We start from the raw sequence: 18,365 nt of genomic DNA, 5'->3' as shown, positions 1-18,365 counted from the left end.
GCGTCCACACTGCCAACTCCCAAGTGGGAGGGGGGAAACAGCAAAGGCTGTGTCGTGTCCGAGAGTACAGGCAACAAAAGAGAGAGGAGAGGGGAGGCGGGGAGGGAGGGAGGCAGGGAGATGGGGGCGCTACCCGTGCTCCCCGAGAGCGCCCCTCGGATGCTGATGGGGAGCCCCTCCCGGAGCGGCGGCCCCTTCTCTGGGCCCCCTCCGGCCCGCTGCTCAGACAGGTTAGTTGGGAGAAAAAGAACAAAGCTCCCAGCCAGGGCAGGCAGCGGTCCCGGGGCGCCCCGGGGGATGGGAGGGCCGAGGCCCAAGCGCCCGGCGCCCTGCCCTCCCAGCGCGCGCCCCCGGCCCGGGCCCCCTCCTCTGCCTCCCCTCGCGCCTCCCAGTCCTCGGGGAAGCAGTTCTTCCGAAGGGACGCGCGCCCGCGGGAGAGGAAGTGGTGGGAGCGGGGGGAGGCCGGCGGGGAGGCGGGGAGCCGGGGAGGAGGCGGGGGACGGGGGACGGGGGGCGGGTGCGCCCCTGAGCTGCCGAGTCGGGCCGGGTACCGACTGCCATCCTGCAGCAATTTCCCTGTGTCATGGCTCCGGTCTCTTAGCAACAGCCGCGGGTCCGGCCGCCCCGAGCCGAGCGAGCCGCCGCCGCCGCCGCCGCGGGCTCAACTCCACCCGGCGGAGCCCGGCGCGCCGCAGCCACACAAAGAGGCGCCGGGCCGGCCGGGAGCGCCGCGGGAGGGCACGGCGAGGGACCGGGGCGGCGGCGGCGGGGAGAGCGGCTCCAGGCAGGATGCAGCATGCGGAGGACCTGACACTTCTTGGAAACTCTTGGAAATGGCTCCCGCCCCGGCACCGTAGGGGGCTGCGCACCCAGGGCGGGCGCTCGCCCCCGCTGGGCTGCTGAGCCGCGCACGGATGGAGGGCCTCGAGGCTCTGTCCCTGCGCTCCGCCGTCGGCTCGGGCTGAAAAAGTTTCTCCATGGTTCCTTTGTGTAGCCCGAGCGCCCGTTCGCTGGCCGCGAGCTGCCCCAGTCTTCCCGGGTAAGTGATACAGTGCTGCCATTTTGAGCAATTCTGTCTGTCCCCGGCCCCCGAGCAGCCCCTCCCCAGCCCTCCTGCCCGAGCCCCGGTCCCCCGGGCGGGTGTTCGGGAGAGTAATTTTCCTGGGCGGGCTACATGGCATGCGCTGCCCAGATAAAAGCGAGTTCAGGATTGCCCTCACTTCGCTCCTGCCTGTTTTCTTTCCAGAGGCGGACTCCCAGCTGCTGCACTCATGTGACTCCAACATAAATAAGCAGACCTAATAAGAAGGGCAAGGGGCTCGCTGCCCTGCCAGTGAGGGACCGGGGGTCGAGGACCTGGGTCGAGTCCCGGGCAGGGCAGGGCGCTCCCAGTCCTGTGGGCTCTGAGCCTCATACACCGAGTGGGGCTTAATCCATCATGAGCCGAGAACTTGAATGTCTCTCCTGGAAGCGGTTGTATTTTTAGACATCCCTCCTTTGCTTCCCCATCCTCCATTCCTTAACCACCCAAAGACCAGCACCAGGCAGTAAACCGCTAGGGCAGCCAAGCTCGAATGATAAGTTTGTTTTCCTTCGTTCTGTATGAAGAAAAACTCAACGGTGGGTTTTCCTTGCTGTCTGACCTTTATCAGTATTTCCCGTCAGATGTTAATACATAAAGGAGTTCAGGCTTCAGCAGAGCTGAAGGAATAATAAACTAGGGAGTTAATTACTAGCTGTTAAACTAATTTCAAAGATCTTCTGTAAATGATTTGTTGAAACCCATTCCAATCTTCCTTACACTCTACCCAGAGCCAAAGCTGGCCTTGTTGAGGTGAAATAAATACAGGTGTGGACCTTCCTCTCCCAAGACGTCCAGCATCCATATCAATGCCCAACAAAATGTTAGTTAGCCCTTCTCTCCTCTGGGAGAGCCACCTTGCCAACTGAGTCTGGGTTTGCTTCTAAAATGTCTGGCTTCCTCGATCCTTCTTAAAATAATCACAGATCTTCAGATTATTACATTAAAGATGCTAGAGTCTAAGCCGTCTTTGTGTTACAACTACATAATGAATGTGTTCATTTGGGGGTGGGAGGAAGGGATGGACAGTAAGCTACTCTGGTTTGGGGTTTGTTGGTTTTTTGTTTTTTGGGTTTTTTTTTCCCAATCTGTACTTACTGGTGCAGCTCCTTAAATACAAAATTCAAAAGGTTTATAGATGTCTCCCGACTAACCCTCTGTAACCTACCTCATGTTTAACCCCTCTCTAACCCACCTGGCATTCCTCCTTACTGAAAACCAACTAAGTTCCAAGGAGATACTGATTTGCAAACATTGGAAATAGTTGATTACCATTTGCTTTTCTACCAGTGGAGGAATGATCCTGCCTGAACTGGTATGATGGAGGTGAATCAAGGGCCAAAGCTCTTCACCCAGGCACCAATTAAAAGCAAAATTCTACCTAAGTAATCCCACATTTCCAAAGGGTAATTTATTCTAAAACATTATTTTATAAAGGATATAATTCCCAAAGACTTGTGAGTGATATCTAAGCCTTTCAATTTCATACAATGCCCTTAATTTTAACATCTCTATTATAGAAGGGAACACAACCAATGGAACAGAAGACGTGTTACTCTGGGGATCCAGTAGGATTGAAATTTTTAGAAGCTGACAGATATCCACAGAGATGCGTCTGTGCATTTACCTACCCAAGCTTTATTATAAACAACTAAACTTCCTATAGGATAGTCCATTGACTGTTGCTGCCCTCCTTTCCTAAAAATGACCTCATGAGAAAAAGATGAAAACAGCTCTCACTTGGGGAAATGTCATTCTACAAATCGTTATTATGTAGACTGCTGTACCTAGTTAACTGCCTCCTCATTTGAATATCTGGATTCTTTAGAATGTGCTGTTGGCACAGTAATAAGGGGTCAGAACGCTATTATGGCAGAGTTTGTTTTTTAGTTTTTGTTTCGTTTTGGTTTTAGATTGGAATTTTCCCATATGAGAAAAAGATCTTTCTCTTGGAGATTCTGGGGGACTTCTCAAATTCCCTGATGAGATCTAGCACATGATACCCTTAAGGGAGTTCCTCTGAGGGAGGAGAGGAAGCCAGAAGGAAGAGCGCAGTTACATAACCAGTTACCTCAAACTAAATATTCCACCCCAAGAAGCTGTCCAGATGTTGCAAAAGAGAAATGAGGAAGCAGCTGTAGAGGGATCAGCCTGCCTCTGGCTGTAAGCACAGTGATGGTGGGAGACCAGCTGGTGGAGGGATCCACGGTCAGAGCACTGACAGTTCTCTACTGTTCTCCTAGCCATGAACTCTCTATTAATTATCTCGGGTAAATTATCCGTCTGCCAGGATATGACTTGTAATTCCCATCCAGTCTTTATAAATCAGTAACTTTTGTGACTGTTTTCGGGACCGTGGGCCCCACATTGACAGATCTCTCCGCTCGGTTGGAGACTTGGAACTCTGGGGCAGCTCCCTTGAGAAAGCCAGGAAAGCCCTGGCCCACTACCGCCGAGTCCCACATTTACTGAAAGCTTTTACTAATGGTCAGAACGACGTTGGCTGTCAGGCAGGAGCGTTTGAAATGAGCACTGCTGGAATAGTACCTACAGAGTGAGTGGAGGATGGGAGGGGTGGGGAGAAGGAGGTGGACTCTCAAAGTGTTTGATCGTCTCCTGATCAATTATGGCAACAGCACTTCCCTTCCCTAATCCGTTTCCCACAGCCACTGGTCTCTACCTAGGGCACTCCCGTTAGCGGGTTAATGGCCCTGGGGCGAGGGGCACGCACGTGGTGGGATCTGGGAGCCGGACCACGGCGGCGCGTGGGATGTTGCTGCAGCCAAGCCTACACCCTCTGACTGTCTTCCTCTGCTTTACAGTGGGAGGAGGTGGCGGAGCAGCTAGTGGGCAGCTGGTGCCCCCGCCCCAGCACAGGCCTCCGCCCCAGGGGCTAGCCCCGCACTGCACCCGCTCGCCATGATCGCCACCGGCGGCCTGCTGAGGATTTCCGCCAGAAAGCAGGATCCCCTCCGCCCCCCGAGCCAGGTCCCCCAGCGCAAGCGGAAAGCCAAGAAGAGGCGCAAGAACGACGTGGTGGTGGTGAAAGGCAAGCTGAAGCTGTGCTCCGTCTCCGGGCTCATCGCCCTCTGTGGGATCCTGGTGCTTCTGGTGGGCATAGCCTTGGCGGTGGTGGGCTACTGGCCCAAGGCCAACGGGACCAACAGGGAGGGGGGTAAGCTGCTGCCGCCCACGGGCAGCGGCCCACGCGTCCCCACCATGACCAACAGCAGCAGCAGTGGCAGCAGAAACCGGTCCAAGAAGCACCCAGGGCCCCCGGAGGGGGTCACCGCCAGTTCCGTGGGCGTGCCCAGGAGCACGCCTCCAGCACGGTCCCCCGCGCCCTCTTCGTCCTCCTCTACGTCCGTGGGCTTCTTCTTCCGCATCTTCTCCGGCTACCTGCACTCGGACAAGCTCAAGGTCTTTGGGCCCCTCATCATGGGCATCGGCATCTTCCTCTTCATCTGCGCCAACGCAGTGCTCCATGAGAACCGGGACAAGAAGACCAAGATAATCAACCTGCGGGACCTCTACTCCACCGTCATCGACGTGCACAGCCTCCGCGCCAAAGACCTGGCGGCCGCCGCGGCTGCTGCCGCCGCCGCCGCCGCCTCCTCGTCCTCCGCCCCCGCCTCGGCGCCCCCAGGGGCCGCGCCGCTCAACGGCTTCCTCAGCTACGTGCAGTCGCGGGGCCTGGAGCTGAAGCCCGGAGGCTGCGGCGGCGCCGGGGACGCCTTCGGGGCGACTGCGATGCTGGGCAGGGGTGCGTGGCCCCACCCCGCGGCGCTGGGCGGGGGCGGGGCCCGGGGCTCCGCGTCCCCCCCAGACCTGGCCTCGTCCCCGCGCCGCCAGCGGGAGCCCCAGAGCCTGGCGGAGGCCGTGTACAGCATCTACCGCGAGCGCTCCGGCGTGGCCGGCCGTCGCCGGGCCGCCGCCGCCACCGCGGTCGCCAGCAGCAGCAGCAGCCCGGCGCCCTGCAGCCCCCTCGAGAGCTGGGGGCGCCAGAGCACAGCCAGCTCCCTCGTGGGCTCCTCGCTGAGCGCCTTCGCGCTGCTGCCCCTGCCGGGGGACCGCGACGGGGACTCAGCGGGCGCGAGCCGCGGCTGGCAGCGGCCGCCCGGGGAGCGCGGTTCCCGGGAGATCCCGCGAGGCGAGCTCGACCTGAGCTTGATCGACCTCCGCGGCGCCCGGGGCGGCGCGCGCTGGGTACACCGCGAGCCTGAGGAGCCGGCGGGCGCAGCGGCCGCGCGCACCGCCAGGGGCCTGGGTGGCCGCCTGCCCAGGACCGGCAGGTACGCGGCCCTGCGACGCCGCAGCACCAGCGGGCTCCCGGACTACCGGGCGCCCTCGTCCCCCGAGCCCCCGCCCGCCTCGCGCAGCGCGGACCAGGACGCGAGCGTCCCGGCCCCAGCTGCCTCCCCCGAGCCCCCGCTGCGGCGGGAGCGCTCGCCCCCCGCCGGGCCGGATTCGCCGAGCTCCCAGTCGGATGACCCGTCCTGCAGCAATAAGGGCTACACCCCCCTGCGGGAGGCCGGCACCTCCCTGGAGTCGGTGGTGGACCCCGTGGCTGGTGAAAGCCCAGACGGTGAGGCCGCCACCTCCCCGGGGTCGGAGCAGAGCCCCCCGGAGAATCCCGGCCAGGAGCCCCCTGCGGGCGAGCCCCCCCAGCGGGTGCAAAGGCAGTTTACAAACGAGAAACTCTTCATGATTTCCCGATCTCACCTCCCAGAGGTCGAGGACGGAGAACTGGAAACTACTGGCATTTAGGGAAAGAGGCGGCGAGAAAAGAGTGAGAAAATAGGAGAAACGCCCGCTTGAAGCAGTGAGCTTAACAGTTCCCTCTGTCCTTGGCGATTTATCCGAGGAAATCGTCCACTACCCAAAGAGCTGCAGAATGTTAGCCTTGAATTGCGTTCACAAGATTCCTGTAGATAACTCCAAGCAATTTTTTTTAAAAAAAGCAAACTAGTCTTATATGTCCGATGGTGATTGTATGTTCTATGAAAACCAAATGTATTAAAAGGTCAGCAATCTAGTTCATGGATAAAATTCTCTTAGTTTTCTTAGGATCAAAATAATATATTTTTGACAGTAACTGTGCACTTTACTCCAACTTTTTGTTTTGGATCCCTAATTTCCCTAACCTGTACTCTGCCGCTGGTTTTGTCCACAGCTGCTTGTGAATGACAAGCTTTTTGCCTCCTATGCTTTTGCGGAGCATAGAAGGGGTCTATCTCAGTTCTCTGAGAACTGATATTACTAAATGAAGTCAAAGCCAAATAAAGCATGAGTTTGTCGGGAAAGAGCACTTTCCTCGCCCCACCCCTACTCTGCTCATCCAGTTGCCCAAAGGCCTCTCTATTTTTGAAAAGGGAATTTACATTTTGCTACTAAGGTGTCTAATGGAGACCAGAGGGGGCCAGCACCTAGATGGACTGTTACATTCCTAAATTTACTATATCAAGTACACGATACTTTATGGAGTACTATCACACCTGTACTGAAAATAGCATTAACATGAAAAAATCTTTTTTAATAAAACAAGTTTCCAAACAAACAATACTCCCTCATTTTGCCTTGGAACTAATACTTCTAACACACATAAAACATTAGGCAGTTCAGCTGGTAAATCTAAGATATTTTGCTATGATACTGCTACTGCGATTCTAGCTCTCTTCCCGCAAAGTGCTCAGCACCATCTTCACTCAATCAGTTTCCATCACAGTTTTAACTTTTAAATATAGGGTAGAATTGAACATTTGGGAGTGTGTCTTTCAAATAGAATGAAACATTAAATAAACAGTAATTTTCTACAGTACTTCTAGTTTACCTCTAAGTATTAATTTACAGAGCATCAGGCTTAATGTTCTGCTGTCATCCTCTTGGAATTGACCATTTGATCTTTGCTTTTAAGTTCATGATCTTGAATCCGTGGCCTACCTAGGCTAGCAGGTGATGTTTCAATAATGTGGTAGATTGTTTACGCTTGACTTTATTAAAAGTCAATTAGTTAATTTTCAAGACCAGTAGACAAACAGTAATTAATGTACTGTTCTGATGCCCTCTTCCGTGGAGTGTGAGCTGAGCATCTTAGGAACGGTATGGCTGTTTTTCACCTTCTCGGTTACAAGTTCTACAGTTACGCACAGCTCAGGCTATCATTGCAGGAAGTTGAAATACTGATTTTCAAGGAAAACCTTGTCAAAGGTATGGTCATGTCGGCTCCCATGAGTGAAACAGTGGGTCCAGCGGAAAGAGTACAGATTCATGGGTGAGGCTGGACCTCAACTTTTGGTATTTGCTAACTATGTAGCCTTGAACAAGTCACAAATGCTGAGTCTCAGTGATGCCATCTATAAAAGGAGAATTACTAGACAAACCTCATAGAGCTATGAGGGGTGGGACAAGGGGTCCTGTGGACAGAGCCTGGTCAGTGCTTGGCTCAGGGGAGTACTCAAAGATGGTGGTTATTGGAATTGTTACCATCATAACAGTGTCTGAATGCATGCTGGAGAAGAATGGGCCTTCCCTCCCCTTGAGCTCAAGAAATCCCAGGCTCAAATCTGTAATATCCACTTACTATCTGTGTAACCTTAGGCAAATCACTTAATCCCTCTGGGCCCCTGGTGGAAGATATAATCTCTCTGATTGCCTTCAGGTCTGAAAGCTTTACTTAAATTCAGGGTATTTGTTTTGTCCTGGATATAATCGTATCATATTTGTACATACAACTTTGCCAGGTGAATATACTACTTCATAAACTACCATTTAGTGTCACATTCTGTGATCAATTTTTGAAGAACCTAATTTCTTCCCAGATTGAATTTGCATTAAGCTAATAACACACTTTAAAGCTGTGGATTAATTAATTTGGCTCTACCACAGAGCAAAAGTGAGTTTCCTCTAAGAAGGGTGACAAGCGAGTATATCATACCCCCAGGTAGTGTTAAATTTCAAGTCCCAATTGTTTTATCACACTTACAAAAGTATTTCAAAATTTCCTAGTTTTTCTTCTCCTTTACCTTGCATACTGGGTAATTTATATACAGAGAGAGTTTGATGAGTTGTCTAAAAGGGAAAATAGGTTCTAGTCCTCAGAAAATATACTATAAAACGTTTAGCAAATAATAAAGCCACTGCCTCTTAGTTTAACTAAGAGGCAGGCAGAATATTTATATCTTACAAACTGTAGAAAATTCAGTCCAACCAATTGACTAGGCTTAACAAAGCTGATTGCCTTGTTATATTAATCAGATTAAATAAAAACTTCTAGCTCATATTGATCTGGACACAGGCCCTCTGAAATTAAGTAACTTCAGCAAACTAATTTAGCTCAGTATCAAGTCACATCTATCTTAACCATTAAGCAATTTAACTGGATTTTTTTTTTAACCTGGAGATAAAGAATGAGCCCAATTTTCCAAATCTTGGGAGGAGCTGGGCTGCCATCAGACCTCAGAAAGGAATCCTCTGCAGTTATGACCATAGTGATTCTCAATCCTTCCCCTTCATAGGAGCAGAGATCTTCTGCAATAATAATGTCAAATATTTACTTACTACTTTCTGTGGGCCAAGTTCTCTTCTGCCCACTCTGGACATATGATCTCGGTGACTCCTCACTCAATCCTCACTTAGCTCTATCGAGGTAGGATGATTATTATCCCCACTTTACAGAGAAAGACACTGAAGTCAGAATGATGGAGTCCTCACCCAGCTTACACAGCTGGTGGATGGTGGAGCCAGGATTTACACAGAGAGTGTTGAGGATTATCTGTACCCACTGGCAGATGCTGAGCTGAAGCTGGCATTTCTGAAGACCATCGAAATATTTTCTACATTTTTAGCATCCTGCTTGATCCCTTTCCAGAAACCATTCTTGGAGATATCCGGAGGAATCAGAATGCTCAGCCATTTAAAAGCTGGAGTTTGCACTTAAGTCTTCAGACTGGCATAAACAAGGCTTTTTTCAATGCGACTTTGCAGGGTTTGTTGAGATCTTAAAAGATCACAGAATCAGCCCCCCTCCTTCATAAATGAGGTTGCTAAGAATTAGAAAGATGAAAGAATTGTTCGAAGGCAAACAGCAGCGGCCGGACTAGAACGTTAAAATAATTGCAACAATTGGCGTATGCATTGCCTCCACAGCCTGAATTTCTATCATACTAGCTGGGTGACCACGAGCAAGCTACTCAATGTCTCTGTGTCTCCATTTCCCTCCTCATACAATGGGATTAATAATGGTACCTACCCTTATAGGACTGGTGCAAAGATCAAATGAATTCACACCCTTGTAGGGTGCTTCCAACGACCTTGGCACGTAGAAAGTGTTTTTAGAAGCTTTTCAAGTTTCAGTTAAAATAGAATCAACTGCTAAACACATTAATTTCATACGGCCTCCCTATTTATTAACAGAATGATGTTAGCTTTGAAATCTAAAGAGTAAGGCAACACAGCATGGTGGCTGGGAGCCTAACTTGGGGGGTGGGGATTAGAACACTGGACCGGGGTTAAACGGAGGTAATAAAGAGCATCTAACTCACAGAATTAATTATATAATTAAAGTACATCAACTAATAAAGAGCTCAGAACAACTCCTGGCACAAATAAACCTTCAGTAAATGTTAAGTACTATTATTAAAGGCAAAATAGAGAAAAGTAGTTAGTAGGCTAAATTTACTGCTCAGTTTGTTAGGGACAACCAATAACCTACTGTAGTGAAAAGTCTCTATAATTCAGGCGCATTAGAAAAAGGAGAACTGAAAAAGCGAGGACTGAGGCCTCTGCAGTGCCCGCAGTGGAGCCTGGAATGGACGAGCGCTGGATGTGTGCTCTTCGTGGTCCTGGCGCCATGATGTTGTATAGCAGGCAGTGAACACGCAAACCAGATATCTCGGCTGTTTCTGACATGATTACGGAGGCCGGTCACATCAGAAAGCCCAGGCTATCTCCCCCTCTCCCCCCGCCCCACGCCGCGGTCCCGACCCCCTTCTGTGAGGGGAGCCGGCTGGGAGAGAGGCTGGATGAAGACTTAAAGTGAGGAGCACATGTGTTTGGATTTTAAAAATGGTCTCAACAAACGTTCTTTCTATGCTAGTTTTTCTGCAGTTTTGAAATTTTTTTTTGAGTTAGAGAACTGGAAAAAAAAAAAAAAAACCCGCCAAGAACATTAAATTAGAACAAAGTATATGAATTTGTATTTTGATCAGAATACTATTTTTGCCAAGGTATTATATATATGTGTGTATATATATACACACACACATTGTATAGTCACATGAAGAACAGGACTGATCTTTGTGGAATTTGTTTTCTATAGGCCCAGACTGCTTGTTTGTTTACTTAATGATTTTGGACTAAAAATCCAAAATAAATAAGTAAATTCAAAATTCACTTTTTGAATGACAGACTCTGTAAAGGATTCTGAGGCGTTTCTTTTTCCTGTCTCTCTCTCTCTCTAGGGAAATCATCTTTTAGGTCTTTTCTTCAAAAGGAATGACTTTCTTTAAGTAGACATGAACATTGTATGTGATTTAAGTCACCACAAATTGGGGAGTCCATCTGCACTAACAACTTTAGTCAAACAGCTACCTGCCACCTCCAAAGACCTGGAGAGCAACTTCTTTTGTGTGTGCTGTCTATTTCTCTCTGATGGCAGAAAAGCCCTGGGCAGGTGGTGGGTCCCTCTAGGCATGAACCACAGCAGGAGTTATAAATGGCCCCATCCTGGGAATTTAGGCTGCACCCCGGGTCCTTTCAGGTTTCTAGCATCTCAAATGTATTTATTCAAGTTTAAATTGGCCCTGTATGGCAAACAGGATGTTTGGCTGAACCATTACTAAAATAACAGGTTTTTTTCTGCTTGTAATATTGCCGTCAAAAGACTAAAAACAGTTAAGCAGATCCACCTAGAGCATCATAAAGCTTTACCTGTGCTCCTGATCCCACACTGTGACTCAGGCCTGCTAAGGGCGAGAAGGCTGACTGTCAATCACAAGAGAGGAAACAAGGGGGCAGATCCAGATGTGGAAGAGCCAGCATCCTGCAAAAAAAAAAAAAGACAAAAACCATAAGGTTAGACTAGGAAAACTTTTTGTTTCACACATGAGCAGTTGGTTACTCTTGTTTGCAGATTATCTGTACGCCAAGGAGCGTTTCACAATGAAACATTACGGTAACTTTTATTCCTTAGAAAACATTATTTCAGCAAATGTATGGTGGAGTATATTTTCCAATATTAAGAAATTCAATGTAACATTGTATTATTGACACTAATCTGCTTGATACTAGGGATTACCAAACATCTAATAATGTTTAATAATGAAGAAGGGAAACTTATCTGCACATTTACAAATTGCTTTCATGTTGAGAAACTCAACTATCTTTAAACTATGTCTATACTTTCAAAGGGAGAAAGTACACAAGTTATTAGAACTGGTGTATTAGGTCCATCAAAGCAAGACAGGGCAAAAAACTACTTTGTCTCAGTGCAGGAGTTTGGCCATTCCTTTGTTTTACGTGGTAATTGCCTTACTCCATTTTATATAGCTTATAACTTAAAAGAAAATAATTTCACCTGAAGGAATAAACAGCTTTAGCTGAAGCTGCTGCTGTTTGGGTAAAATACCTAATTCATTTTCAGATCGAGGGTCAGGAGGTAGGCAGGCACCATGGTGCTAGGTGGGAGGAGTGAAGCTATGACGCAGACACAGTTCCAGAACACGGGGTTTGCAGTAGTACTGTTGATACAGGCACCTAACCTAACCAATCATTTCAGTACACTGTAAGAATTATGAGAGTTATCATGTGGACCCTAGAGCTGAATCTGGAGAAATAAAGAAAATGTCAGCTGGGTGCAAGAAGTGGGACCAGCGTGAGCAACTGCACGGAGCGAAAACACAAGTTAACAAGCTATACTGTCATAACCCAATGTGTCTTTTTCTGAGACTCCCCACAATTGCAGACGGAGCGAGGTGTTTGTTTCAAAAAAAAAAAGAAAAACAACAAAACTATCTATGGACAGATAGATAAGTATCTATCTCCTTTTATAACTAGTAGAAGCATTTTGGGCATCAAGATTAAAGTAATTTGGGCATTAAAGTACTTAAAATATATATTCTCTACCATTAGATATTTATTAGACATTTAATTATGCCCCATTTATAACTGACCTTGACAGGCAGGACTTTTTAGTTGTGAAGTGTCACTACATGGGAACTCACCATGTTCTCATTAGACCTAAGCTGTCTTTATGAGCAAGAATTACTTTTGCTGAATCATATATTGCTTTAAAATAACCATTTAGTTTAAATGTTCAAGTTCTGGAAATCATTTCTCTCGGTGTGGTATAAAGGGGATAAGACTGCGTGGGGAATCAGCGGCGTGGCAGTGCTGTGCGTGTGCTTCCGGCCTGGTGGATAATGTCGTGTTGATGCACATGCTGTGAGAATTGGGAACAGCATGAACACTCGGGGCTATTTTATCAAGGCTGCAGGGCATTTTTCCAGAATCCAGACGTGATAAATGAATGCATTTGTACATTAATTTGCAACATCATTTATATCAGAGCAAAAATAATTTATCTTTATTAATAAAGCATCCCATTCCTATTTCTTTTCACATCAATGTTTAGAGCAAAAGGAAAGATTATCTAAGGCCTAGTTGTCCCGGATGCAAATAAGAATGAGATAAGTCTGAGTATTCTTTATGGACTAGCACCAAGACTATGCTTTTAAATTTCTAAGTAGCCAGTCATTTGGGGATAGTCACTGAAACCAGATTCAGCCAGAATAATGGTTTGGCACTGTATAAATGCAGCCTAATATTTCAGTGACACATAAAGCTGCAAACTAAAAGACAGAGGAAAAATCTACTTTTATCAATACAAATATTCTAATAAAGTAAAAAAAAAAAGTATTACTCTCTTCCTTTGAATTTTGCACATTCTGATTTCTTCAAAATCTTTTTAGTGCGTAAACAGTCAAGGCAAAAATATGAAGTGTGTTCATTCTTTTTTCTAATCCATCAAAGTGAGAATTTTGCAAAAGCACTTTCTATTACAGATCAAGTTTAACAGATATATTATCAACTGCAGTGTCATTATCCAAGCCACCAAATAAATCTTTCATAGAGATGTATTTATCGGTAAGAGATTTAAAATGTGGAAATACTGGTAGCTAAAGTGCTACAGTTAATTTGGCATGGTAAAAGATGTCAGGAAGAAAACAGAATTCTCGATAGAGCAAGAAAGTTCAAAAGACTAATTTGGTGACCTAAATGCTAATCCTTCTGCTATGTAAGCACACATCTCAATGTGTTTGGAGCACAAAATATTACTTTGGTGCTTGCACACTCGGTTGTACAATTTCTTCCATTTGTATTCCTAATTTCATTCCAGCTTTATGCCTCGGAACATTTCTTGATTTATTAGTCTTGCTTGGGATTACTATTTTAGAAAAAAAATGAAAGCATTTATAATGACAGTCATAATAATAATTTATATAATAATAATAATTGTACTAGGCTTAAAGGAGCCCAAAGAGTAATCTGAGTACTTTACTAATAATATAGTAATTATTTGTGCCCAGTTTTTTATATCTTCTCAGAGAGTAAATTGAATGATATCTTCTTGAAACATGTGCTACCAAAACACAATTAAAATGCATCTTTGCAATGTCCTCCTTTCTTAAACCCACGGACGTTGGACCCTAAAAACTTTGTTTTATTTTTATGATATATTCTAAGTCGAGATTTAGGGATGTATGCTTTCCAAGATTTCTTTTATTTATAAAGCGAATGACAAAGAAATTTAATAATGCTATAATTGCTTGAAAAAAACTACCATCTTTGATTAAGTCAATGGCAATTAAACATAACACAAATAAAGTGAACAGAGCATCTGGCTAGTCTGTAAGGATGAATCATCTTCAATGGAAGTACCAAATAATAGTAAAAAAAAAATAGGTAAATAAAATGGTATGAAAAGAAGAAACTTCTTTCAGGCATGATTAGTGCCATGAGTAAAAATAATCCAAGTTGATGTGTGGCGATTTCTAATGCAGCATAATTTTAGAAAATTATTTGGTGATTGTATAACTGTGACATGCCTGAAAAATGTTAATTAAACTGGTTTACACAATGGTTGAGAGGTATAATTATTTAGCCACGCTCCCACAGTCATTTGGAAAGCAACTGTTAAGTTCCAATTCTAAAAGGCTGTCTTGGATTCTAAGCCCTGGAGCTGGTGGTTGAATGCAAAGCCTTTTCTATCCCCTGAAAATGATGAGGTCCTAGAAGCGTCGCAGTCCTGTTTCATTCAACTTTGATTTCATTTGCCCACGTTAGGAAGAACAACTTCAACAGCAATGCAGATCTGTACTTAAATGCTTTCTCTCTTGCCCAGTATTGTTTAGCACACTTAATTCATGGAAGGAAGACAGTGATAAAATATTAAACAGGGTCTCAGAATAAATAATCCACCATTGTATCTTTTGACTTATAAGTATTCCATGCAATCAGTCTTCAAGGCAGAAGAAGGGAAGATGGTTGAGAAGATAAGCCAGAGGACCTCTTAAGCCAGAGGACCTCTTCAGGACATTTTTAATAATGTCCTGAAACTGATATGAGTGCCTGAGATTGATGTCCGGATCTTGGCCTGGAATTGTATCAATAGATTTGGGAATCAGTCTGTTGAAATGAACATTAGGACTGATGATAAAAATATCAAGTGGGAAGATTCCTAGGACTTTGAGTTGCAGAAGTGACAGAGGAATGGAGATCTCAGAGGTATTCATGTGTGCACCAGTGGTCCCAGTGCAACATGGAGGAAGGTCACTTCTGCAGCTTACTGTGTTATCTTGAGGTCTATGAACAAAAGCAGCGTAGTAGGAAAACCTAGCTTCAGGCAGATAATAGTTCTTATGACACAGACTACAACCTTAAGAAAATCACCAAATACCAAAACTTAATTTCTACATCATAGAATTCTGTCATAGCCCAGGCTTAGGAGAAAAGGTGCTCATATTTATAGTAGCAAAGTAGATATGTAAGACTTCATGGCCACTTTGGATATTATATTTTGATTTTCCTAGCAAATAGCCTGTATTTTCATTATGCACTTTATAGTCAATATTATGAGCATAACTGAAGGCCTGAATGTTTTAGAAGCTCTGGGCCTTGCCAAGTGGGCTTAATGAAACTAGAAAGAAGCCCTGAAAGTAAAACAAAACAAACAAATGTCAATTTTACAGGCACTGGAATTGATTTCATACCAAATTTGCATAATTAAATTAAAATAAAAGAAAATAGGAATAATTCATTATGCAACTGAGTTGCTCCTTTTAAATAGACAGGATTTTTTTTTTCTTAGGCTCTAATTAGGAAATTCAGAGATGGTCAAAATAATTTTGAAAGAGTTTATGTTTGTTCCAATGCCAGTTGGGAGCATTTTCAAGGGCAGATTTGCTAGGGAGAGTATTTGAAGGACTCAAAGTGTCACACCATAAACAGTCATTGGTGGAGTTCACACACTTGATGTGAACTTGCTTTTCTCTGGTTTAGTCTTCCTAGAACCAGTCTATGAACTTCTCGAAATTCAAGGTGGAATATAATGCTAAGCAAAACACAGCAATAGCAATACAAATTTTATCTTATCATGCTATTTTATGCATAGGGTAGTTCATTTAAATAGCATCATTAATTTTCACTTCAATTCTGGTTTTCCATAGAACGCAATAAAGGGTTCAAGGCTGGGTCTGAGTGGCATAAACACGGTGGGAATTTTACCACTGTCAAAGGATGAATCATTTGATTTAGGTTAAAAACAATCTATCCTGCTTTATCCTTATCGAACACCTACACTGATCCTTGTGAAATCTTCCCTGAACCATTTTGTGCTAGAATTGTCCTGGTGAGCAATTCCAAAACCATTTTCAACAGAAGAGTCAGTCTTTAAAACTTATCAACACCCCATTTTCAGACTGCTTCCTGTAAAATCACTTTCTCATGCTTTTTATCCCTAGGTGACTCAGAGAGCTTCCCATTTTTTGTTTAGTGATCTACAATTTTAGATTTTTCTGCATCTTGCTCCCCCTACTGTTAAGTAGATGTCCGTGCTCCCTAAAGTAAAAATCACTGCCATGTTTCAAGATATTCTATGCTTTTTCTATAAAATGAATGCCCTCCCCGGCTGCCCCTCTCCCCTTGATCAAAATGTGAGGCAAGCTAGATAATAAACATTTCTTTCTATCATTACTCTGCCCATCAATAGCATAAGCCCACTCTGTATTCTTTCTGAATTCTTTTATGCAGCTAGGCTCACATCCTGACAGGGTGAACAGAAGTCCATTGCAAGGGTCACTGCCAATTTTTCTTGACCTGTGGTACCAAGGCCGACCACATCTCCCACCACCGTCCCTTTTATGTATCCAATTATTCAGCAAATGTTTATCATAAACCTTCTAGTTTTCAGACCATGTGTTTAACAGTGAAAATATGAAAAGGATGCACTTCTTGACCTTGGACTATCAGACTCTAGTGGCCGACACTGATACGTAAACAAACAATTTTAATGTGTGCCAAGTGGAGAGGTGACATATATATATCTCTATATATACCATAGTTGTTAAGAACATGCATTTTCAGCTCTGACCTAACACCCGAAATTTTCTCCCATGCAAAATAGGATGACAACTGGACCTCCCTCAGAAGGTTTTTGCGAGGAATAAATGATAGACGGTATATAAAGCCCTGTGTCTGGCACACAGTTGGTGATCAATAAATGCCAGCTATTATGACCAGTGTTATAGTCATCAGCAATCGTCTGGGTTTCCTGAAATGAGCACTCTTTTCCCACTCACGCCTCAAAATTCCTTCAGCTGGTTTGACACATCATTTTGAATTAGGCAGGGTTCCTGTGTACCAACACCCACGGGGTCCACCACCAAGTGTCTGGGGGTGGGCCTGGAGCTGCCGCTGTTCCCCCCCCACCCCAGTCATCAGTCAGGAAGAGCTGGGAGTGGGGTGGAGGAGAGCAAAGGCGAGCTGGACCCCCGGCACCTCTGTGTCTGCTGTAACACCATATCACCTTCCCAGGATGATGGTAGCTGCTTTGCTTCCTCCTTCTACAAATTGGTCTTTTGGCCAATTCCTAACTCAGAATTATACAGGGCAGTCTATTCTGGAAAAAAAGATCCAACTTAACCTAGTTGACACAGGTGAAAAAACAGCAGAGTCCATCTGTCCTTGACTTGCCATCTGATACGCACCCCTTTGACCATATTTAACTTCCAGATAAAGACTTAAGAAAACCATGCTTCTGCCTAACATGATACAATCATGTCTCATATGACTGAAAATACTGAGCCCCCTAACACGCTGGTCCTGGTGAAATGGGCGCAACTGGCCACAGGCAAGACTGTTTAACCATTTGAAAAACAAGGAACTCAAAAGTGAAGCCCATGCTTTGTTTAAAGATGAGGGCCCAAGTCTGCCTGGAGATCTTTCAATGTTAAACTATTTTTGGTCAACATATTCTCCTTGGTGTGGGGCCCTTGGGTTCTCCAAGTATTAGAAGAGGCCTGTGGCTCTTGAGAAGCAAGTCTTAACCCCTTAAACAGTAGGCATCTATCTCAAAGATCTAATGTGACCCTTGATTTAGAAGTCTTACAGCTGGGGTGAATGACACCTGGGTACAGTAAACAAGCCCTGAGGAGGTACAATAACAAACACCTGTCAGGTGATTTCAATAGCTCTCTGGGCCCTAGAGCTTACAGACCTAAACCAATATATTAATGAAAATGAAAATTTAAATTATATACACCAGAGCCTTTGAAAACCAAGTTTTGGAGAAACTTGGCCCAGTTTTGGAGAAAAACAGAAATGAGAAAATATTGCATGGACAGTACTGCAAACATAGATTAGGGGATCATTCTAGGGACAAGGAAGCAGGTATATGCACTGACACGAAGAGTTGACGGGGGTGAAAAGAGAGGGAAAAAAGGAGAAAGAGTTTGCAGCTTTCCAAAGGAAGTTCTTATTTGCTGTAACTATTTCTATAGCTGCTACATTTCCGCTGTGTTGTGACTATTTATAGACGTTAAAAAGAGTCTTTTTCATGTGTAGGTTCCAATTACAATCTGGCAGCAATTCATCAGGGCTGTGAAGGCAGCGCTGTAGCTGTGTTAGTGTCGTCACCTAACTCGAGCAACCTGGCTCCAGTTCCCCAAATCAGCTTCTTTTTCACAACAAAGAAATTTGGGGAGCCCTTTATTTATAAGGCAAGTGGTGC

At 45.6% G+C, this 18,365-nt stretch overlaps 1 protein-coding gene and 1 long non-coding RNA gene across 3 annotated transcripts in view; one reads left to right on the top strand and one right to left on the bottom strand.

Moving 5' to 3' along the window:
• The window catches only part of LOC136792637 (uncharacterized), a 216,772-nt gene that overhangs the window by 156,754 nt on the left and 41,653 nt on the right, over positions 1-18,365 (bottom strand). The window contains exon 3 of the long non-coding RNA XR_010836710.1: positions 11,009-11,120. This is a non-coding gene — a long non-coding RNA (uncharacterized lncRNA). The remainder of the gene's footprint in view (positions 1-11,008; positions 11,121-18,365) is intronic.
• Positions 91-6,641, top strand: TMEM200C (transmembrane protein 200C). Of its 2 annotated transcripts, XM_067014440.1 has the most exons (3): positions 91-230; positions 995-1,039; positions 3,904-6,641. In XM_067014440.1, the coding sequence occupies exon 3, from the start codon at positions 4,001-4,003 to the stop codon at positions 5,846-5,848; it is 1,848 nt and encodes a 615-aa protein (XP_066870541.1). In that variant the 5' UTR covers positions 91-230; positions 995-1,039; positions 3,904-4,000; the 3' UTR covers positions 5,849-6,641. The 2 variants fall into 2 exon arrangements, with proteins under 2 accessions (XP_066870541.1, XP_058895824.1); XM_059039841.2 differs by lacking the exon at positions 91-230 and having other exon boundaries at positions 673-1,039.

This window comes from Kogia breviceps, chromosome 15 (genome assembly GCF_026419965.1).
Source record: "Kogia breviceps isolate mKogBre1 chromosome 15, mKogBre1 haplotype 1, whole genome shotgun sequence".
NCBI classification, from domain to species: domain Eukaryota; kingdom Metazoa; phylum Chordata; class Mammalia; order Artiodactyla; family Physeteridae; genus Kogia; species Kogia breviceps.
The sequence above is the reverse complement of the archived record's forward strand: the minus strand, read 5'-3'. Positions and strand labels throughout refer to the sequence as shown.

Excerpts from the sequence above, each read along its gene's own strand:
- TMEM200C (XM_067014440.1), top strand. The coding sequence starts at position 4,001 with ATGATCGCCACCGGCGGCCTGCTGAGGATTTCCGCCAGAAAGCAGGAT.